Genomic DNA, 24,538 nt, shown 5'->3' with positions numbered 1-24,538 from the left:
ATTTCTGGATTGCTACAAGGATCTGATCCTCACTTTTTCAGAGGAAGAGTGCAATCAACTCCATACCGGCCCATGGACTGTGCCATTAGCAAAACTTTCTTACATGAGCCCCACAGAGTTAGAGGAACTCTGTCAGTTCATTGAGAAGAATTTGCAGAGGGGTTTCATCCGCCCGGCCACCTCCCCAATGGCAGTCCCAGTGCTTTTCACAAAGAAAAAGGATGGGACCCTCAGGCTCTGTACTGATTACAGAGCCATCAATGCTGTCTCCCGAGTAAACAATTACCCTCTCCCCTTGATCAAGGACCTGATAGGATGTTTGGGAGAGGGGAAAATTTTTTACCAAGCTTAATTAAAGGGTGTGAATTGTGAAGGGGGACGAGTGGAAGACGGTGGAAGAATAGTGGAAGATGGTGTTCAAGATGGGCCAATTTGAATACCTTGTTATGCTGTTTGGGTTGGCTGGCTCGCCAGGAATATTCATGAATCTAATTAATAAGATATTACATTATCTGTTGTATCGGGGTGGTGGTGGTAGTTTAACTTGTTGACATTTTGTTATACAGCTAAAATGAGAAGGATCCGCGAGGTCCTAAAGCGCCTCTGTGTCAATAAGCTATTTGCCAAGATGTCTAAATGCGAGTTCCAAAAAAGCCAAATTGACTATCTGGAGTATCATGTCTCGGAGCAGGGCAATCAAATAGACCCTGCCAAAGTAAAATACCTGCTGGACTGCGAGGTTCCCCGCACATGCCGCCAGCTGCAGTTATTCTTAGGATTCAGCAATTTTTATTGTGACTTCTTACCCCCCTGTTTGCAGGTGGCTCTTCCACTGACGGACCTCCTTAAAGCTAATGGGAAAATGGGCGACTCAAGCCTTGCATTTACTTGTCACACAAATTCTCCCCAGCAGAGAAAAAGTGGGCAATCTGGGAAAAGGAGGCAGAGGCTGTAAAAATCGCCCTCACCACTTGGAGGCATCTGCTGGAGGGGGCCAAGGAACCCTTCCAGGTTTGACCATAAGAAAACTGGGTTGCACTTACCTGTAACCGTTGTTCATTGAGGTGGACTCTGAATGCTGACTTCTTCAATAAAACATTTTTGCTTAAAGTTTTGACCTGAAGCCCGATAGTGAATGCCTGGCCCAGTATGGAAGCAGGGGATTTGAACACAAGTCTCCTTCATTCTGTCCCAACATTTTAACCAGTCAAATGTTGGTGAGGCCTCTAGCAAATTATGGACTGAATAATTAAATACTGGACATCCTTAACAGGTAATACATGGCCTTTATTCACATTGTCTGGTACATAATAATGGCAGCTCTCTCTTCTTTGAGACATTCATAGTGGTAAGGCACTGTCAAAGTCAAGCTGCATATATGGCCTAATGGTATAGCCCATGAACTTCATAGGTTGGTGGTACAGCTCTGTCACAGTTTCATTTGAGATGCCAAAATTGAGAATGAGGAGGCAGATTAACAGAGAAGCCAGAAAAATGGTCAGGAAGATCCCTGTAAGCCACCACACTGATAGCCAGGCTTTTGTCACCCTATGGGAAAAGAAAAACAGACTTCTAGGTTATATAAAGTGGACCACTTTCCCTCATGTGTCTCACCAGCAACATCAAAAATAGCAGTTTGAGATGAGTGAAGGCTACTATGCCTGCTTGGTCATTACAAAGGGGATGTGTTTGCAAGAGCACATAAAAACAAATAGCCCATTTTGAGCACAAGTCTGATTGTTAGGCTTTCTGGTTTTGATTAATTATTGCTAGGTTTGCAAACCTCTAAGGTGCAGCCTGGTATTCCAGAATTATAAATTATCTCCAGATCAGTTCTCTCCTACAGAAAATGGCTGCTTTAGAGCAGGGGTAGTCAACCTGTGGTCCTCCAGATGTTCATGGACTACAATCCCCATGAGCCCCTACCAGCAAATGCTGGCAGGGGCTCATGGGAATTGTAGTTCATGAACATCTGGAGGACCACAGGTTGACTGCCCCTGCTTTAGAGGATGGGCTCTATGGCCTTACACCCTGCAGGGGTTCCTCCCCTCTCCAGGCCCACAAATGTGTAGTAATTTCCCATCTGGAAATGGTTTTTGCTGGTTTCATTCATTCATTCATTCATTCAGATTTTTATCCTTCCACTCCTGACATTGCTGGCCCGTATCTGCTCACAACAGTTTAAAGTAGTATATAAGCATTAAACAAACCCAAAACTGCATCATCTTACTGAATTAATAAAAGTAAATAACTATACTTGCAACCAACTCCATGATGTTTTCATCTAACTCGGGGGTTGTCACCCCCTGATCCGCAGCCTGGTACCAGGCCGCAAAGGCCTCAGTACCGGGCCGGCGGTGGCCGCGCCTGCCTCTCCCCCCGCCCCCCGCAGCAAGAGGCTTGCTAGGCTGCAAGCAAAGTGGCCACTTCGCTCACTGCCCAGCTAGCTTCTTGCTGCAAGAGGGGGGAGAGAGGCAGGCGCGGCCGCCAGCACGCTGGTGGACGCAAACATGCATGGGCGGAGCTGCCGCGCATGTGTGTTTGTGCCCCCTGCTGGCGCAAATGCGCATGCACGGCAACTCTGTGCATGCACGTTTGCACGCAGGTGCAATGCGTGCGCGGTGCCCGGGCCGCCGGCTCTCCCCCACCCAGGAGGCAGTCCTCAACCTCAAAAAGGTTGGGGATTGGTTACAGGAGAGCTTATAGGAGGGGCCCAAGATGACATTCATGTCCATGTAGAGTTCCATCCTTCAGGCCCTGCAGAACTGAGTTAGCTCCCTCAGGGCCCTAAGATATTCTGGGAGCTCATTCCATCTGGTGGGAGCCAGGACCATGAAGGGCCTGTCCTGGTTGAAACCAGGCAGACTTCCCTCATGCCAGGACAACCAATTAGTTGGTATTTGAAGAGCAGAGTGCTCTCCAGGGAGCATGGACAGACAGGCGATCTAGTGCAAGATAGCCACTTTTGAAGAATACAGATTCAAACGAATGGGAGTGTAGACAAACAAAAAGCAAAAGATGTTATTTAAACATCTGTTGTCAAAATTGTTGTGTATGTGAGTCTACATAGGACTGAGCTTGAGGTCCAAGGTTGGATTCTAGCAGCCTGAAAAGCAGCCAATGCACTGCTAGGCTCCCAGCTGTGGGAGCCAATCCTTTAAAACTATAGAAGCGCCTCTAAGCCTATCAGGCTTAAGCCGTGGGATATTCTATGGTTAAAATGTATATAAGTTGGTGTTTATTCTCGGGGGGGGGGGGGGGGGGTTAGTCTTTTTTTGCTTCCTTCAACATGAACTCATTGCTGAGATCAATAGAGCTGTTTGCTTGCCTAGTTGTCTGGCATTCATCCTTGCAAGCCCACATATTTAACAAAAATGGTCTAAGATGCACAAGGCAGTGAATTCCCTGATACATTTACCAACCTAAGGGGAACTCCTCTCTCTATCCCTAATTTGTGTTGCTGGGCAGTTATAGTGGGAACGTAAGAGGATGGGAAATGGTAATGACCTATTTCTCTGTTCCATCATTGTGCCCTGTACACTGAGTCACAAATTATCTCCACAAGACAGCCCACCTGACATTTTTCCACCAGGGATGGAATTTTGCATCTTATCTCTCAAAACTGGGCTTAGCCAGAGTGATCTTATAGGAGGGGCCCAAGATGACATAGGAGGGGCCCAAGATGAAGCATGTCACTTCTGGACTAGACTTCTGCAACTCACCCTACGCAGGGCTGCCCTTGATACTACTCTGGAAGCACCAATTGGTCCAAAATGCGAAAGCTTAAATCCTGACAGGGACTCAATGGCAGACACTATAACACCAGTGCTCACCCAGCTGCACTGGCTCCAGATTGGAGACCAAATCGTCTTTAAGGTGTTGGTACTAACTTTTAAAGCCCTAAATGGTCTGGGACTGGTGTATCTGTGGGACTGTCTTTTTCCTTATATTCCCCCAAGAGCATCAATATCTTCTGATCAATATCTGCTCAGGATTCCTGGCCCAAGAGAGGTAAAGCTGGCCTTGAAAAGGGCCAGGGCCTTTTTGCCCCTGGTCTCAGCCTGGTAGAATGTGCTTCAAAGGGTGATCAGGGCCCTGTGGGAATTTAATCAGTTCCACAGGCCCTGTGAGATGGAACTATTCCACCAGGCTTATTGTCTGGGCTCAAAATAACATTCACCATTAAATGCTGGCCTCACCGTGTGATGGAAAGACCTACTCCTGACACACAGGAGCGTTAGTTAGTTAGTTAGTTAGTTAGTTAGTTAGTTTGATAGATTGATAGATTGATAGATTGATAGATAGATAGATAGATAGATAGATAGATAGATAGATAGATAGATAGATAGCAATGCTTTTATTTTTGTACAATATTATATAGTAATGTTTCTTGTCCTGAGCAAAATGGAAAGGCAGGTTAAAAATACAATTTTGTTATTATTATTTTAAATGTGTCATCTCCTGAAAGTGTTAGAAGTTTAAGGGAAAACTTCAACTAGTCTCCCTGTAGATAATGAACCAACTTAACATTAATTTGATCTTGTGAATGCTCTCTCTATATACATGCAGTGCAATCTCACAAAAGCTACATCTTTCTAAGCCTATTGACGTCGATGAAGTTAGATGGGTGCCATGTTAAACTAAAATTATATATTATATATATAAATTATAAATTTGATACTTATCGATTAGTCAAAGGGAAGAAAATAACAAATAGGAAACATATTCCTTCATAACCTACCACCATAATATTTGGGGAGGTGCTGCTGCCCTTCTCATTCCATCGTCTTCCTGTCATCAACAAGAATATTAAAAGTTAAAACTCGCAATTATAGATAAGCAAAAGAGCATTTTTAGGTCATTATCCATATGAATCCTCAAAGGGCTAGCTGGGCTAGGCGTGGTGGCATAAAACTTAAATAAATAAATAAGTCAAATGAAATAATTGCTTCTCCAATAGAAGATTTTCTAGTTTTTCTTCCTTCAGTAGTGCAGCTTTATAGACCATAGAATTAAGCCTCACCACATTTTTTAAACAGCTCTCTTTTCCCTTTGAAGCCCATCCTAATTATAAAAGTCTTTTCATTTATATTTTATGCTGAATTACTAAAAGAAAAATAAGTCAAAGGGCTTAGTAAAATTCAGAATCTCAGAGCAGAAAGAAAGAACTACGATCATTGCTTATAAACTTACTAGCTTCAAAGCCCGTTCCTAAGAACGGGGCTTGAAAGGGCCCCCTCCCCTGGTCCTTGACCAGGCAACTTAAGGTGGGGCGGGCGGGGGTGGGGCAGCTCGTTAGGAGGCCTGGGACAGAGCTCCTTAGCAGGCAGCTGGGAGGCCCTTGTCAGCAGGCCAAGAAGCCCTCGTTAGCAAGCCCTTCACCACGACCCTTTGCCCAGGGCCCTCTCCCCTTACCTGCTGCTGGCTTCAGGCACTGAGGCTAGAGTCCAGGAACGGAGGACGGGAGCTGCAAGGGCAGGGCCAATCAGGGCAAAGCTGGCTGCACCCTGATTGGTCCTATTCTAACTTGGACAGCCGGACACGTCCCACCCCCTAGGCTGTTTCATAAATATATAGAGGAACAACATTGGATAAGGATTCTTCTCTAACTTTGGTGATATCCCCCCCTCCTCTTAAAAAAAGGGCATTTAAGTCCTAAATGAGCCAAGGAAACAGCATTGCACTTACCTGTAATTGTTGTTTATCGAGTGTACTTCTGTGCATTCACACATGGGTTCTGCAGAAAAGCAGGCCTGCCATGGAGAAATAATTAGCCAGCTTAAAGCTTTAAGGCCCGAATGGTGCTTGCCTCTCCCCTCACAGAGAGTCTTCCTGCCCAAAGTCACGTGATGTGAGAGGGGCCAGCACTCTTCCCTCAGTCCTTTTTCCCTGCCGCTTAGTGGAAATCAATAATCAGTGGCCCACGAGGGGAAGGAGGGAGGATTGTATGACTGCACAGAAGACCACTCAATGAACAACAGTTACAAGTAAGTCTAACCCTGTTTTCATCTTCATGATTTCTGTGCAGTTCCACATGGGAGAATAGCAAGATCACTCACCAAGGTGGTGGGATGGGCTAAGTGCGAAGTATTGATTGGAAGACCACTTTCCCTACTGTTGTTTCCTTCTCAGAGTCAATATTAATGGAATAATGACAGACAAAGGTGCCAGGTATAGACCAGGTAGCTGCCCTACAGATTTTGGACATCGGGAGTCCCGCTGCAAACAGTGCTGATGTATCTTGTGCTTTTGTAGAGTGCACTGTAACTCTCAGAGGGCAGTCTTAACTTAGAAACCTTGTATGCCTGAACAATACCTTGAATGATCCATCGGGAAATTGTTTGGGAAGATGCAGCTTTGCCTTTTTTAGCACCGTGAAGGCAAACAAAGAGTGACTTGTCCTGTCTGAAATCCTTCGTTCTGTCCAAATAAAAGAGAACAGATTTGCAGATATCCTGGAGGTCCAGGTAAGTCAGGAACTCTCCCTGTTGTAATGCCTTTGCAATGGATCTTAGCGTCTCCATGCGAAAATGTCTTAGGGAAATGTACCTGTTGAAGAACTGAAGGTTCAAAATGTCCCTCCAGTCCCCATTGCTCTTTGGGACAGTGAAGAACAGGAAGTAAACTCCCAACCCACTCTCTTGGTTGGGAACTGGCAGTCAGCCTGATGCGTTAATTTTCTGTTTTGATAGTTTCAACCTTTCTGACAGGACTGCTTTTACCTTTGGCCTCTGGGCGGAGGGAAGTGAGTCAAGGAGGGGGCCACAAGGACAGTTGGTATCTACCCATAATTGCCTGATAGTTGACCCATGGCCACAGAAGAGTAAACCTACCTTGACATCAGATATATTTTCCTTCCTTCTTTGTCTAAAGGTGCAGATCTTATGTCTGCTTTTTTCCTAGAAGGTAGAACCACAGGTATTATGGAATTGGATTTAGGATGCCTAGATAAAAACTGGGCATCAGCAGACTCTCAAATTTCTTAGAAAAGGCTGGTATGGAAGCAGGGTTCAGCCATAAGGGCTTAACTACCTTGCAAATTCCTTTTATAAATGGAAGAGCCAAAGGTATTAAATGGGGATTGTTTAGCACATCCATGATCGGATCATCTGCATCAGGATCTGCAGCCATGTACTGTATTTTTAAGGCTTTAGCCATCCTAATGAATTGTTCAGAGTACAATCTTAAATGATCGGTTGGAGACAGGTTAGTGGGGTCTCCAACCACCTCAGGTGGTGACACATAGGAATAGTCATCAGAGTCATTGTAAATATCTCTTGGGGCCTGAGCCTTGACATCAGAGCTATCCAAGTCCTCGTTGTCGATACGGCGTCGAACCTTTGAATGCTTGTACCTAGATGTAGAATGTTCGTCTTCATAGGCATATTCCCAGCATCGACCAGCAGATGGCACCGAAGTCTGAAGCCTCAATGGGACCTCGAATCATGATGTCACTGGTCAGTCTGATGAGTCCATTGACAAAAACATGCCTGGCCGACGGTTGTGATGTCTAGGGTGCATAATTAAGTCGTCCTCCAACTTCGAGAGTTCTGCTACTCTCCTTGGCTCCTTGCAACGGCATTGGTTCCAGATTAGCTGACCACGAACAACTTCGGGTCGGCTCAATGTCGGCTCAACTTCGGGTCGGCTCCCTCGAGCGATGCCGGGATCTACCTCGTTCAGCTATGCGGTCAGAGAGCGGTTCCACCAACGGCGTTGAAGATCGGCGACGTCTCATTGGCAACGTCAACTCTCAACAGCAACTCATCATCGGAGGATTCGGCGGCGTGCTTTGACCAATAGTGAAGGTGAGCGCCAACTTAGAGGGGTGTCAAGGTAAAGTTGAAAAGGTAGGCATGCAGCTATTTCTGCCATATTTAGATTTCTTCTTCACATGTTTAGGTGGGGCTCTGAGACAGATTGCTGAACAGAGGACTCCCCAGAAGGTTAAGGGCCAATCCTGTAGTCAAGGATGATGACCTGGATCTTTTTTCTCCTTTGTGCCCTTCCATCCCTCCTCTTAGGTGTCATCTTTTTACAACCCTGACAGGCTCCAGTCACATGTCCCTCTCCAAGGCACAGGAGATAGTCATCATTCTGTGCCATCTTGGCACCACATTCATCACTAGGGTTGTGCGATGCGGTTGTTCCCGCCTGTTGCAGCCAGCGCTGCGGAGGGGGGGAACACAGGTGCCGGGGCACCAGTCAACGCACACATGGCGCGGCGCTTGCTGTGATGGGCAGGAATGGCTGCTTTGGCAGCCGAATCGCACAATCCTGACATTTCTTGAATAAAGCCATAGTAAAATTCAATCCTAAAGTCCAAGCCCAATATTTCTGTCAGAAAAGTTACCTCAGAACAAGATGCATAGAGTAACTCGCTTTTGAACCTTTCCAGCCAGTGGCAAGAAAAGAACTGAGGGAGGAGTGCTGACCCCGCCAAATCATATGACTTTGGGTGGGATGTCTTTTCAAATCCTCACAAGGGGGCAGTCCTGCAAGTCGTTTTTCTGTAGATAAACTCTCTAGCTCCTCTCCGTGGCGGGCTCTGCTTACTGCAGATCCCATGTGGGAATGCACAGACACCACGAAGATGAACTTGTTTATTGATTAAAGATCTCTGCCACTCAGACCTGATTTTCTTGTCAAATACCTCAGGAAAGGGAAAATACTCCCCCTTATCCTTGGGTCCTTTATATTTCTTTCTTTTTTTTAATCTCCCTGCTCTTCCTCAGGGATTGTCTCGTTTAGAGCCAAGGCCTCCAGAGTCTTGGTAAGCATATAATGCATATCTTCAGCTTTGAAAAAACACTGACTGGGCAGAAACATTAATGGGCTCTACTTCTTCCTCATCTGACAGAAAGGCTATATCATCCTTGGAACTGGAATCCAAATCATTGTCAGAGAAAGAATTATATCTATTAGGGCTGATTCTTATTTATTTATATATTTATATTTTTATACCGCCCTTCCCTACGGCTCTGTTGGGCCTCTGCCCTGTCTCTCTCAAATTCCTCTGTTTGTTCTCTCGTAGCAGTTTTCAGTAAGCTTATGAAGTCTGGGGACAGAGTAATATTGGAAGGGCCAGCTGACGGTCCTCTGGTCTCTGCCTGGCTATTAAGAGAGGAAGGGATTGTACTTATCTGGGCTTGCTGCGAAGAGCCCTTCCCATGGACACCTTCACGTTCTACGGATGCAGGAGACCGAGCCTGCGATCCTGAAGCAGCTGGGTCAGAGAGCTGTGTCTTTTTGGCTGCAGTGCTTCGGTGCACTCATGGTCACTCACAGCCCCAGCAACTACAGCAGCCCAAATGGACTGCTGCTGGCCGCACCCACGTTTGAAGAAAGTGGCATGATTGGGGCCGGAGGATCATCATCTGAGGAAAATCCTGAGGAACTTTTTCGAGTCACAGCCATGAGGCCGTTAAAAAGGACATGGTTCACAAAACACAAAATGGCGACCGCGACTTCTGAGGCACGCAAAAATGGTGCAAACCATACTTAACACCCTAAAAATAATTATTATAACTATGCAATGGGATTAACTGAAGTATGAGCAGCGAATAAAACTATGCCAAATATAAGCTAACGTTTCTAGTCACACTGCAAGTGTGAGTTAAACAAACAATTCTTATTCTCTATTAGCTGTAACAATAACAGTATACTAACTATCAAAAACTTAGTAACTCTTCTTTCTTTCTTTTTAAAAAATCTATAGAAAAATTGGGGAGAGACTAGTCAGACCTGCCACTCCCAGGACGGGCAGGAAGACGTCTGGGGCAAAGTGCCTCCCACCACGCAGTACAGGAAGTTTAATTATTTTAGTCCTGCCTCACAGTTCAAGTGGCAAGAAACACCCACTTAGACGTCCTCCGAGATCTCAAGGGAGAATTACTGGTTCTATATGCTAAGGCTGAGAGTCACAACATTTTCTCAGGTGGTGAAAACACCATCACTTTGGCTCTGACAAGCAAAGCACACATAAATTCTAGGGTACGAGTCTGTAATGTGAGACTTCTTCCAGTTCAAAACAAACCCCAAAGAACATAGAAGGGAAACTGAAGTAGAAACAGGAAGAGAGTTCCTCCTCAGAGTGACCAACAAAAAGCCAGTCATCAATATATGGGTATACCACTATACCCTGCCTTCGAAGATGAGATACCACTCCATTGGTGACCTTGGTAAAAACTCTAGGAGCAGAAGCCAGGCCAAAAAGAAGGGCAGTATATTCATAATGATTTCCTATTGCATAAAAACATAAATATCTGGTATAGGATGTGTTGATGGACACATGAAAATATGCATCCCTAAGGTTCGCCTTGGCAAACCATAAATTGTCACAGAGGACAGGAAGCAGTTCAGAGAGTGAGAGCATACGAAAGCTCTTAACATCAATAAATTCATATAGTTCTTGTAAATCCAAAATGGGTCTTTTGCCACCTTCTTGCTTATCCACAAGGAAGTATCTAGAATCACCACTGAATACATACTGAGAAGGGTCCTTCTCTTCCTGTCCCTATGTGGCGCTCACCCGGCTTCCTCAGTTTGCTACTGCCAATACAATCAACCTACCAGGCTCAAAATTGTTAGCAGGGCAGATGAGTCATTGATATGCACATGCTGTATTTTAGGTTAAAGGAGGAAAAGGTTTATTTCTGGAAGGACATTTCTGATAGAGCAGAGGGAGAGATAGAGGATAGCGTCTGCCTACATAGCTAGCTCAAAGGAGAGTAACGGAGAAAAGCTTCCGTGAAGAAAGAGGAAATTGCCCAGAAAGTATCAGTCTAGGGACAGACAAAAGGCACACTTAAAAGATAGAAAGGTCCTAAACTCTCTGACCTAACTAACAGTCTTCTTGCTGCCCCCTTCAGGGTCTTGTACACCAGACATTGCCTACTCCAGCAAAAATAACATTAGCTCTCAACTGAACTTTAACCCCTAGGAACATGAAAAAACTCTATAACACTAAAATAGAAGAACATGAATAAGATGGGGAGAAAAGGGTCTGCTCTGGACTGAACTCTCCCCTTAAAATGTAATTTACTCATATATTTTTACATATATCTTTTTTTTTGTCCGATAACAACGAAGAGAGGGATCAAGATGTCCTCTTATATCCCAGGAGAGAAGGACCCTTCTTGGCATGTATTCAATGGTCATTCTCCTCCTGGGACAAGGACATCTTGCTGGGATCTCCCATAGCAGTAGACCTTTTAGGTGGGACATCATCATCTGTTCTAATTACTCGTGGCCAAAAGGTGACCAAAAGCTGCTTCTGCAGAACTGAAAGCTTCTATTTTGTAATGACAGATAAAGGTAGAAGGATTAGACCACGTGGCCACTCTACATATATCTTGAATTGATGCTCTTTCTGCTAGCGCTGCTGATATTACTGCACTGGATGGTTATGTTTTGGGCAGAAGGATGGGAATATTAAGTCATGGTTATGGTGAAAGGAAGATAGTACATTAGACCTGAACGTTGGGTCTGTTCTTAGCTCTACCTTGTCTGTATGGAAAACGCATAATTCTTTCCTAATGGACAGCGCTGCCAGTTCCGAAATTCTTCTTGCTGAAGTCACCGCCACAAGAAACACAACCTTCATTCTAATATGTTTTTAAGGATATTTCCATAATAGATTCAAACAGCTTCTGTGTCATCCTTGTCAAGGTCTTGTTCAAGTTCCAAGTTGGGAATCTGTGTTGATGGGCCCTCCAGTTGTTCTGCACCTTTTAAATAACGAATGACATGTGGATGTTTTGAAATTGGTTTCCCCTTGAAATTTGGAAGCATGGAAACCAGAGCTGCAACTTGACGGCGTAATGTGGCTACTTTTAGCTTTTAAGACAAACCATCTTATAAGAATTGAAATACTTCCCTCAATCTTGGGGAAAGATGATCCAACTTCTTGTGCCTGCACCAGCATATGAAAGCTTTCCAAATTGTGTTGTACATTCTGTTGGTTGACTGCTGCCTGGATACTAACATAGTATCAATTACTTCCAAACTGTAGCCTTTCTTGATCAAAAGCTCCCGCTCAATCTCCATGCGGTCAGTTTTAACCAATCTGGGTCCAGATGCCAGACTGGACCCTGTAGCAGTATGTCTGGTTGTACTAAGATTTTCATTGGATCTTGTGATGACATCCGTACTATCGTGGAGAAAACAGGGTTGCACTTACCTGTAATAGTTGTTCATCGAGTGGTGTTCTGTGCAGTCACGCATGGGTTATGCAGAATCGCAGGCCTGCTACGGAGAAAAGACTAGCCAGGTTAAAGCAAAAATTTTCTCTCCCAAGAGTGCTTGCCCCTCCTCTCACAGAGTGACTTTCCCGCCCAAAGTCACGTGATGAGGGAGGAGTTAGCACTCTCCCCTCAGTTCTTTCCTCTTGCCACTTGGCATGTCAATCAATACACAGCGGCCCAGCGGGGATGGAGGGAGTATTTTTTTTTTCTGTCTTCGTAAGCTTACGGCTCAAAAACCAAATGGGCTTTTCCACCCCTTCGTACTCTTGAGCCAACACTGCACTGGGCCCGGAGCCCGAAGCATCTGTCCGAACAATAAAAGGTCTATTAAAGTCCAGGTTATGCAATACAGTGCCGCCTGAGAAACAGGCCCGTAAATCCTGAAACGCTTTTTCTCTAGGAGCTGTTCATTGAATCCGATTCGGCTCTGTCTTAGCAAGGACATCCGTCAGAACAGAGGCTCTGGTTGCGAAATGAGGCACAAACCGCTGGTAGTACCCCACAAATCCTAGGAATTGTCTCATTTGTCTCTTGGTGTTCAGTTTAGCATATGTTTCCAAGCTCGCCACTTTGTCTGGGACAGGAGATAACTTTCCATCGCCCACTATGAGCCCTAGGTACTTTAATTGCTTAAAGCCTAACTTACTCTTTGTGGGATTTACTACTAAACCCGCTTTGGATAAAGCCTGAAACACCTCCTGTAAATGCACCAAGTGTGACTCCCAATTAGGAACGCAAATGATGATATCATCAATGTACGCAAATGCATAGGATGCACAGTCCTGCAGAGCTAAGTCTACTAAAAGTTGGAAAGTTGCCGCTGCTCCGTGTAACCCAAAAGGCATAACCTTAAACTGGTACAAACCCCTAGGGGTAGCGAATGCCATCTTCTCCCTATCCTCTTCTCTCAATGGGACCTGCCAGTATCACTTGGTTAAATCCAAAGCAGATATGATTCTAGCTTGCCCCAATTGGTTTACCAAATACTCCACCCTGGGCATTGGATAAGCATCAAATTTTGCCTTTAGATTTATGGCCCTAACGTCTACACAAAACCGTACGGATCCATCTGGTTTTGGAACCATTACAATAGGACTCCGCCACCCACTCCGTGACGGTTCAATTACTCCGAAAGATAACATGTCTTCCACCTCCTTTTGTATGAGAGGCCATTTTTTAACGGTACCACCACCCCGGCTTCCGTGCGTGTAGCATGTTCTAGCAGGTTAGTTTTTCCTGGTATTTTGGAGAACAACTGGGGAAACTGACGAATCAACTGTTCTACCTCCGCCTTTTTATGCTCCGTCAATGACGGCTCTGTAGGAGGTATGATTACCCCATTACGATTACTTTCCTACCATGGTGGAATGCCATCTGTTAAAGGTTCCAGCTCCACTTCTAAAGTGCACCCGACCGACCCTCTGGAATACCACAGTTTTAGGTGATTGACATGCGCTGTCCTCATCCAGCCCTTCCTGCCCTTTTTCAAGACCTCATATGTTACATGCCCTAAGACGCGGGAAATCATATACGGTCCACGCCACCTATCCCCATCTATGAAACCCAAACTCCTCCGATTAATCAATATCCAATCCCCTACTGCAAATTGACGTTCGCGGGACTTCTGATCATAATACTTGTTTTTATATTGTTGAGCCACTACTAAATTTCCTCTAGCTTTCCTTCTTAAAGCTTGTAACTGTTCTCTTAACTCCTCTACAAACACGTTTGCCGGTTTCCCACTCTTTGGCATGTCCTGCACCCATTTCTCCCCTACTAAGTCCACAACTCCCCTGGGTTGCTGTCCATTTGTTGTTGTTATGTGCGAAGTCGTGTCCGACCCATCGCGAGACCCCATGGACAATGATCCTCCAGGCCTTCCTGTCCTCCACCATTCCTCGGAGTCCATTTAAGTTTGCACCTACTGCTTCAGTGACTCCATCCAGCCACCTCATTCTCTGTCGTCCCCTTCTTCTTTTGCCCTCGATCGCTCCCAGCATTAGGCTCTTCTCCAGGGAGTCCTTCCTTCTCATGAGGTGGCCAAAGTATTTGAGTTTCATCTTCAGGATCTGGCCTTCTAAAGAGCAGTCAGGGCTGATCTCCTCTAGGACTGACCGGTTTGTTCGCCTTGCAGTCCAAGGGACTCGCAAGAGTCTTCTCCAGCACCAGAGTTCAAAAGCCTCAATTCTTTGACGCTCGGCCTTCCTTATGGTCCAACTTTCGCAGCCATACATTGCAACTGGGAAGACCATAGCCTTGACTAAACGCACTTTTGTTGGCAGGGTGATGTCTCTGCTTTTTAGGATGCTGTCTAGATTTGCCATAGCTTTCCTCCCCAAGAGCAAGCGTCTTTTAATTTCTTTGCTGCAGTCCCCATCTGCAGTGATCTTGGAGCCCAGGAAAATAAAATCTGTCACTATCTCCATTTCTTCCCCATCTATTTGCCAGGAATTGAGAGGGCCGGATGCTATGATCTTTGTTTTCTTGATGTTGAGTTTCAAGCCAACTTTTGCACTCTCCTCCTTCACCCGCATCAACAGGCTCTTTAGTTCCTCTTCACTTTCTGCCATTAGAGTGGTATCATCTGCATATCTGAGGTTGTTGATATTTCTCCCTGCAATCTTGATCCCAATTTGTGACTCCTCTAATCCCACATTTCTCATGATGTGCTCTGCATACAAGTTAAATAGGCAAGGCGACAGTATACAGCCTTGCCGAACTCCTTTCTCAATTTTGAACCAATCAGTGATTCCATGTTCAGTTCTCACTGTTGCTTCTTGACCTGCATATAAATTTCTCAAGAGACAAATAAGATGCTCTGGTATTCCCATCTCTTTAAGAACTTGCCACAATTTGTTGTGCTCCACACAATCAAAGGCTTTAGCATAGACAATGAAGCAGAAGTAGACATTCTTCTGATACTCCCTAGCTTTCTCCATGATCCAGCGTATGTTGGCAATTTGATCTCTAGTTCCTCTGCCTCTTTGAAATCCTGCCTGTACTTCTGGAAGTTCTCGGTCCACATATTGCTGGAGCCTAGCTTGTAGGATTTTGAGCATAACTTTGCTAGCATGAGAAATTAGTGCAATGGTACGGTAGTTTGAACATTCTTTGGCATTGCCCTTCTTTGGGATTGGAATGTAAACTGACCTTTTCCAATCCTGTGGCCATTGTTGAGTTTTCCAAATTTGCTGGCATATTGAGTGTAGCACTTTTACTGCATCGTCCTTTAAGATTTTGAATAGTTCAACTGGAATGCTGTCACCACCACTAGCTTTATTGTTGCTCAGACTTCCTAAGGCCCATTTGACTTCACATTCCAGGATGTCTGGCTCCAGGTCAGTAACTACCCCATTGTGGTCATCAGGGATGTTAAGCTCACTCTTGTATAGTTCTTCTGTATAATTTTGCCACCTTTGTTTGATCTCTTCTGCTTCTGTGAGGTCCCTACCATTTTGGTCCCTTATCATACCCATCTTTGCATGAAACGTTCTCTTCATATCTCCAATTTTCTTGAAAAGATCTCTGGTCCTCCCCATTCTATTGTTTTCTTCTATTTGCTTGCACTGTTCATTTAAGAAGGCATTCTTATCTCTTCTAGCTTTTCTCTGGAATTCTGCATTCAATTGGGTGTATCTTTCTCTTTCTCCCTTGCCTTTCACTTCCCTTCTCTCCTTAGCTATTTGTAAAGCTTCCTCAGACAGCCATTTTGATTTCTTGCATTTCTTTTTCTTTGGGATGGTTTTAGTTGCTACCTCTTGTACAATGTTACGAACCTCCGTCCATAGTTCTTCAGGCACTCTATCAGATCTAATTCCTTAAATCTATTTGTCACCTCCACTGTGTATTCGTCGGGGATATGATTTAGTTCATACCTGAGTGGCCTAGTGCTTTGCCCTACTTTCTTCAATTTAAGCTTAAATTTTGCAACAAGAAACTCATGATCTGAACCACAATCAGCTCCTGGTCTTGTTTTTATTGACTGGATAGAACTTTTCCATCTTTGGCTGCAGAGCACATAGTCAATCTGATTTCTGTGTTGACCGTCTGGTGATGTCCATGTGTAGAGTCGTCTCTTGGGTTGCTGGAAAAGAGTGTTTGCTATGACCATTGTATTCTCTTGACAAAATTCTACCAGCCTGTGCCCTGCTTCATTTTGTACTCCAAGGCCAAACTTGCCTGTTATCCCGGTTATCTTTTGGCTTCCTACTTTAGCATTCCATGCCGTCCATACAACAGCTCAAAAAGCGAATAACCCGTAGAGGCTTGTGGGGTTTCCCTGATGGCGAATAGAGTAGGATCTACATACAGGTGCCAAGACTTAGGTTTCTCATAAGCTAGAGCTCTCAATTTATTTTTTAGAATCTGGTTCATCCTTTCTGTCAATCCATCTGTCTGCGGGTGGTATACCATAGTAAAAACCTGATTAATCCCTAGAGTTTGGCACACTTACTTCATGCGAGCGGAAGTAAATGGGGAACCATGATCGGTAATTATCTCTTTCGGTAGGCTCACCTGCGCAAAAAGTCTCATGAGAGCTCTAGCAACGCCCTCTCTTTTCATGCACCACATAGGTATCGCCTCGGGATACCGCATGGCATAGTCTACAATTACTAAAAGGTATCTCGACCCTCGTGGGGTTCTAGGAAGAGGACCAACAAAATCCATCCCAATCCTCTCGAAAGGGACCTCTATAATAGGCAGCGGTTGTAGTGGCGCCCTTGGAGGGCCCACGCCAGTCGTGCGCTGGCAAGCCTCACATGACCTACGTTGTTCCAATACATCCTGGGCCACCTTCGGCCAGAAGAAACAACGCAAAACTCTTCGCAATGTTGCTTTGCTGCCCTGATGGCCCGCCCAAAGGTGGTCATGGGCTGTCTCAAGTATTTCCTTTCTATAGCATTTAGGTACTAGCAATTGCCGAATCACTACTCCCTTGTCTTTTTGGCATCGAAACCATAGCCCCCCTTCCTTAATTATTTGAGGCCAGCACAAACTTCTACGGTTGTCCCTTACCTGGCCATCTTCTATAGCCACCCGGGATCTCAGTTCTGCCAATGATTCATCTTCTTCTTGTAGGCCCAGGAGATCAGGGTCATTTTGAATATTCTCCTGAAGCTCGCCCTCTGTATCTTCTACTGCTAACTGATCCCTGTCTGGTTCTCCCACACATCCTACTTTGTATGCACACTCTCTACTAACCCACTCTAGGGCTCTCTGAAATTTAGGGGCATCTCTTCCCAACAAAAATGCATATGGAAGATCCGGCACCAATGCTGCCTCCAACTCCCACTTACCCCCTAAGTATTCTACCTGCAAGACTACCACTGGAAATTTTTCTATATGCCCATGACAACAGGTGACCACAACCCACCTCAGCACCTTTCCTGGTTGTTTCACCTGATTTGTTCTTGCCATAGACATTGAACTCCCACTGTCTACCAATGCTCCTCTCCTCTCACCATTAACCAACACCGACAACAATGTCTAGCTGACCTATTGATCAGGCTGTTCATTGAGACATCCCATTCCATGTCGCATTCCATAATTGGACCTTTAGAAATTGTAAATAATAACCGAATTTTATTATGGAACAAATCCAACTACTGTTAGTAAGAGAATTCCAAACTTATAAACATCTCGAAAGAGAACCAACGGTAATTATAGAAACTTCCAGTCATTGAGACTGGGTCTGACAACCTCTGTTGTCCCTGTCAGGAGCTGTCGGGCGGCTACGCCCTTCCCCTCGTCTACGGCCCTGTTGAAAATGTGGGGATGGAGAGAAATCTCTAGACCAAGACTCAAAGCTCCTAAAAGATCTAAACCCTTGCGGTTTGTAAAACAGCCGATTCCAATGTTTAGGTTTTGCCTGAGTAGAGGAAGATGCAGTAATACCAAGAGACTTAGCTTGTAGTTTATATCTCCTCATTTTTTCAAGGACCTCATCAGTTTTTGAACTAAAAAGGTCCTACCCTTCAAATGGGAGATCTTCCACAGCTGACTTGATGTCAGAAGACAGGGCGGAACTCTTTAGCCAGGAATGCCTGTGCATCACCACTGCCGTGTCCATAATCCTTACAAGGCAGTTGACTGTCGTGCCGTCTTTACTTGTTGTTTTGCCAGGTTCTTGCCCTCAGTCAGCAAGGCCTGCACAAAAGGTTTCTGGTCTTCAGGAAGAAAAATTAGAAACACTTCTAATTTCTTCCAAAGAACAGCTTGATAGCGGCTCATCGGGGTCTGCAAATCCACGACCCTCATGCTCATGGCAGAAGAAGAATAAACTTTTCTTCCCATGCTGTCTAATCTTCTACCTTCCCTGTCAACTGGGGGGGAATGTTGATCTGGTTTACCCCTTCCAGGGAATATGGCTGAGAATACTGACGAGGCCTTGGGATGATTAAAAAGAAAACTGCAACCCTCGTCTTGCACCTTATATAAGTGCTCCATTTTTTTAGCTGGAGGTGGGGTGGCTGATGCAGGTAACTGCCATACTTGCTCCAAGACCTCTGTTACTCCTCTAATTAACGGGAGAGCTATGGGCCCACCCTCTGAGGAATACAGGAATTCCATTAGAGGATCTTCCGATTTTTCCAAATTTACCCTATATTGCAAGCTTAGGGCATTAGCCATTCTAATAAGCTGTTGTGTATAGGGTTTGTTGTCATCCATTGGAGAATGAACAACAGCTTCCCCCACTGCCGCAGTCGGTGATGGTAACATTTCCGAGTCATCATCATACATTGTATCAGATATAGTCACTATCTAATTTTCAACTTTCAACTTTCAGAGCTTGCTCCCTCCTCAGCAGGCAGCCTCGACGTCGACAGTGGGATCGGCGATGGAGATGGGCGATGATAATGAGCAGCCGCAAGTTCACCGTCAGGGAGCCTCATTGACGTCGACGGAACCGGCAGCGACGACTCCGCTTCTTATCGGCGGTGACTGGTTGGCTCGCCAATGACTGCTGCCTTGATGATGGCATATGACGTCAACAGGATTGCAAGTCTACTGGGACTGCAGGTAAGTCTCTCATCGACTCCGGTAGATCTTTACCCAACGGTTCCAAGAAGCCGGGACAAGCATTGGCACCCACGACTCTGTGGATGACTCAGACGACAACAGGCGGTGCCTGTTAGACTGGATTGGTCTGCTATCATCAGATTTCGACTGTGAATGCTGCCCTGAAAGTCTTGGTGGCGAACGCCGAATTGAGCCCGATGCCATAGATTCAGCGTCGAAAGCCATCTCCAAACGTCCACGCTGGCCACTAGATGGCCATAATGACTGCCTTTGAGACGCAGATCTTGTCCTCCGTTCCATAGTCAAGGAGGGTTCCACCAGCTCATCGATGAGGATAGGCTCATCTCTTGACGCCGATTCAGTCAGCATCGGCAACTCAGTCCGAGAGCAAGTAGCCACCGAAGGAGTCAATTCATGGCTCTTTGAACGTCCTCTCGAGGGCGAGACCACCCTTCTAGTTTTTTTGGATGTAGAAGCAGCTGAGGGGGAATGACCCCTGACTGGAACCACTGCCCTTTTTTTCTTCTTTTTAGGTGGCTCAGAAGTGGCCCTCTGCTAACTCAGAAGCTGAAAGGCCAGCTACTTCTACAGTCCTCAAAGATTTTTCCCATAGAGCGGCCTTTAGCCTACTCGCTCTGTCATCTCTAGTCTTTGGTGTGAGTTTCTTGCATGAGGAACAATTGGATGTTGAATGTCCCTCACCCAAACATAAGAGACAAGACAAATTGTTGTCTGTTTGTGTCATCTTGGCACCGCACTCTACACACTTTTTAAAGTGTGCCATTAAGGAAAAATAGTAAATATGAAGAATTTTCTCCTCAGAAAAGTTGTGAGGGAAAACACAGAGAGCTAGCTGGCTAGTGTCCTCCTCCTGTAGCGGTAAGAAAAGGACTGAGGGGAGAGTGCTAACTCCTCCCATATCACGTGACTTTGGGTGGGAAAGTCACTGTGAGGGGAGGGGCTAGCACTCTTGGGAGAGAAACATTTTGCTTTAAACTGGCTAGTCTTTTCTCCGTAGCTGGCCTGCGATTCCGCAGAAGCCATGTGTGACTGCACAGAACACACGAAGATGAACTACGGGAGTTGTGGCCAGCTTGGTGCTTTAAGAATTATCTGTGCTCTTAATTCTTTTATTCTTGCTAGAAGATGAAGTATTATTGGGAAAGGTGGGAATGCATAAAGTAGAGCCCTGGGCCAAGGCGCCATCAATGCATCCATCTGTTCCACTGCCGGATGAAACTAGCAGGGCATGAACCTCTGTTGTGTACTGATGCAAACAGATCCATTACCAGATTTCCCATCTTGGCTACTACCCATTTGGATAGGTTGAATAGTCTTCAACCGCCATTCTGCCAATGATATCGGTGTTCTGCTGAGCTAGTCTGCTCATATCTTTTCCTTTCCCCTTATGTATTGACATAAGATAAGATTGGACTCTTCCCAATAAAGTACTCTCATCTCCTCTTTGTGTAGATTTGAGGATCTTGATTCTCCCTTTTTTGTTTAAATAAGTCTTCATGTCTACATTGTCTGTCCTACTACTAGGTGAGGATTCTTCAGTTTTTCCTTGAAGCGTTGCAGGGCTTGAAACACCGCTCTCATCTCTAGCATATTTATTGGAAGGAGGGCTTCCTGAGATGATCACTTTCCCTGGGCTGAAGAGCCCTCTATAGTTGCTCCCCAACCCGTTAAGCTCACATCGGTAAATAGTTGTCTTTCCTGTCTGGGGCCAAAAAGCTTCCCCTTTACCAGATTGCGTACATTTGTCCACCAAGCCAGGCTGATTTTTATGGCAGTGGAGACCTTCAGGTTTTTTTCTCACTTCAAGGAAATGTCGTGTTGAAAAGGTCTTAGGAAACTCTGCAACAATCTTGTGTGAAGTCTTCCCCATTCTACTATATGTAGGTTTGAGATTAGCAGGTCCATCATGCTTGCCAGTGACATCAAGGCTGGCGTCTTCCCCTTGATTATTTGCCTTGCCAAATCCCTGGTCTTCTGACCTTTCTTCTCTACCATGTACAACTGAGAAATCTCTGTATCCTGTCCCCTAAGTGTTGTAGAGATTGTGTGGTTATCAGTGAACTCTTTTGCATGTTTACAATGAAACCGAATTCCTTCATTGTCTGTAGGGTAATCTTGGTATGCTCTTGTGCCTGCTGAAGATTTTTGGCCCATAACAACAGGTTGTCTAGGTACGGATGTCTAGGTACGGGTTTATTCAGATAGAAGCCCAAAAGTGTGTAAACCCATCACAGGTGCATCTACAATGGGAGTTCTTAATAGGTATTCAGCATAGTCTGGCATAGTGTATAGCTTCTTGGCATAAGCAGGAAGCTGTCTATTCACCACTGGCCTTTCCCACTCAGTCCTGAATTTTTTTCTCAAAAAAGAAAGGTAAAGGGAATTTTCTGGGTACATCCTCATTAGGGGGAAAATACTCCCTATTCCCATCAGGTCTCCTAGGGTCCTGATTTGCAGGATCCGCCTCCCCCATCCTCCATGAGGGGATCTTCTGATTTTTCTAAATTTACTTGATACTGTAGCTTATCATAGGGACCCAACCTGTCGATGAGTCTGACAACAAGAGGCGACGATGTTTAGACCTCACAAGGACGTCATCATCGGAAGTTGACGGCAGATGGTGAGGACGTAATGCTGGCGGTATCCACCATCAATGGAAAGATGATGAATGCTATCGGCGATCAGTCATCAGCAAAAGTGGCAGGGACAATGTTGCCAGCAGATCCATTGGCACCGGAGCCAAAGGCTCGAGATCATGCTGCAGAGCTGCCATTGATGTCAAAGGGTCATGCATTGGTGATATGCTTGGGAATTGAATAGGTAACGGCAGGCTAGGGCTCGACTTGGACAGCATCCCCTCGACGCCAGAAACGTAGGCAACAGTGAGGGAGAAAGCTGCCTCATAGTCTTCTTAGAAGCAGTCGATGGCAGGTGGGAACGTCTCCTCGATGGAGCCACAGCTGATTTTTGTTTTAGGGGGCTCAGAGGCTGCCCTTTGTTCAATGGCCTTATCTCTCCCAGAGAGGCCTGTAGAAGTCGAGGGATCCAGGGAATCAACAGCCATAAGAGACCTTTTCCACAAGGCTGCCTTCAAGCTCCTTGCTCTGTCATCCTGGGTCTTGGGGGTTAATTTCTTACATGAAGGGCAGTTGGTAGTTGAATGCCCTTCCTCCAGACAGAGCAAACAAGAAGAGTGGCTGTCAGTCTGGGCCATTTTGGCACATTCAGCGTGCTTCTTGAAGAACACAATCAAATAAGCCATCTAGTATCTGTATTCCGAAATTTTCACAGAATCACAGAATCATAGAGTTGGATGGAGCCATGCAGGCCATCTAGTCCAACCCCTTGCTCAACACAAGATCAGCCTAAAGCATCCAAGAAAAGTGTGTACCCAGCCTTTGCTTGAAGACTGCCAGTGAGGGGGAGCTCACCACCTCCTTAGGCAGCCTATTCCACTGCTGAACTTATCTGAATTCTCACCACAACAGAAGTCTGAGGTAAGTTTGACGAGCTAGCTGGCTAGTGTCCTTCTCCTGAAGCTGCAAAAACAGGATTGAAGGGAGAGTGCTGGCCCCTCCCACACCATGTGACTTTGGGCAGGAAGTCTCCCTGTGAGAGAAGGGGCAAGCACTCTTGGAAGCTTTAAGCTGGCTAATTATGTGGCTAGGCCTGGCAGTGGTCACCACAAAACTCACCTGAGCAACGTACTATTACATGACTTGGCCAAACGTTTTTCCAGGGTGTCAATCCCAATCTGCCTACCTGGAGTTCAATCACCTTCCCCTTTGTGGGTTCTCCAACAGTGATTCCTTGAGAATCTGGGACATGTAGTCCGCATTGAGGTGGGTCTTGCTGGATTGATGTAGCACCATAAATCTGAAAGGGAGTAGAGAGGCACTGTCTGAGTACTCAAGGGTTGTGATTTTTCATGCAAGACATCTACAGCAAAGGAGCATTGTTCACCACCAGCGGGACTGGATTAAATAAATAATATTGTAAGGCACCAATCACCCATTTGATAGCTGCCACCTTTTTTTCTGACAGTAGTATATTGTTCTGCTAGCTGCAGCTTGCAATTGATGAAGAGGACTGGATATTCTTGCTCTTTTATTTGAGATAACATGCTTCCTAATGCTTAAACTGTCAGAAGCAGGAAAGATTGCTCAAAATCCAGATTCCATAGCACCAGCCTCTGTGTTAAGCTCTTGTAGAGAGCCTTAAATGCCTTCTGAGAGCTAGAAGTCCACCGTATTGTATTGGATTAAATTTTACAAAGTCTGTCTTTTAATGGGCTGGTAAGGGTAGCAAAATGAGGAAAAAAATTATTATTGTAGCCCAATAGTAAATTATACTATTGTAGGCTTGGGACAGCTTGCGTCAAAGGTTTAGTACATATTTTAAAACATAAAAACACAGTTTAAAACAATGCAAACCCTAGTAATTCTAATAAGAGTAGTGCTCCCATAGAAAAGTTAGTGGAGTGATTCAGATTTTTAAGATCTAGTATTTCCCCTGGTAGAGGGCCTGATTTGTTGTTCTGCTTGCTCATTTTGGCCTCAATCATAGGCTTGGTGGAAGAGCACTGTTTTACAGGCCTGTTGGAACTTTGGTAGTTCTGAAAGGGTTTGAATCTCTGCTGGCAGCTCATTCCACCAGGCTGGAACTGGGACTTTTTCAGCCAAGTGCACTTCTTTGGGGCCAGGAATCACCAAGAGATTGGAATTAGAGGAATGCAACACTCTTTGGGGGACATACTTGGAGAGGTGGTCCTTTAGATACACAGAACCCAGACCACAGAAGATCTTAAAGATCAGAACAAACACCTTGAACTTGACCCAACTCAACTGGCAGCCAATGTGGCTGCTGGAGGACAGGTCAAATATGGACCCTCAATGGGATCCTGGCAAAGACCCAAACAGCTGCTTTCTGTACCAGCTGTAATTTCCTGATCAGAATCAAGGGAAGGCTGACATACAGCGAGTTACAGTAGTTCAGTCTAGAGGGACTGTGACATGGATCACTGTGGCTAGGTATTCTGGAGCCAGATAGGGTGGTAATAGCTTCAATTGATGTAGGTGGAAAAACATCTGCCATGCTGCTCTAGTGATCTGTGCCTCCATAGTGTCGAGGATCACTCCCAAATTACTGACAGTGAGTGCAGCTATCAGGTACACCTTATCCAGGCTGGATAGTCATAACTCCTCTTCTAGGTCCTTCCTCCCTAGCCAAAGGACCTTTGAATTTGCAGTCAA

General features: G+C 45.4%; 1 protein-coding gene across 4 annotated transcripts in view; it reads right to left on the bottom strand.

The window, feature by feature from the left end:
- Positions 1–1,277: 1,277 nt before the first annotated feature.
- LOC143828381 (uncharacterized) overlaps positions 1,278–24,538 on the bottom strand; it is a 63,483-nt gene continuing 40,222 nt past the window's right edge. For all 4 annotated transcript variants that reach the window (XM_077318774.1, XM_077318773.1, XM_077318775.1 and 1 more), the window contains exons 11-13: positions 23,049–23,162; positions 4,742–4,791; positions 1,278–1,548 (exon numbers count right to left, since the gene is read on the bottom strand). In XM_077318774.1, coding sequence (XP_077174889.1) covers positions 1,341–1,548; positions 4,742–4,791; positions 23,049–23,162 — 372 coding nt within the window. In that variant the 3' untranslated portion in view covers positions 1,278–1,340. The remainder of the gene's footprint in view (positions 1,549–4,741; positions 4,792–23,048; positions 23,163–24,538) is intronic.

This window comes from Paroedura picta, unplaced genomic scaffold (assembly GCF_049243985.1).
Source record: "Paroedura picta isolate Pp20150507F unplaced genomic scaffold, Ppicta_v3.0 Ppicta_v3_sca22, whole genome shotgun sequence".
NCBI classification, from domain to species: Eukaryota; Metazoa; Chordata; class Lepidosauria; order Squamata; family Gekkonidae; genus Paroedura; species Paroedura picta.
Note: the sequence above shows the minus strand (reverse complement) of the source record. Positions and strands in the feature narration are given on the sequence as shown.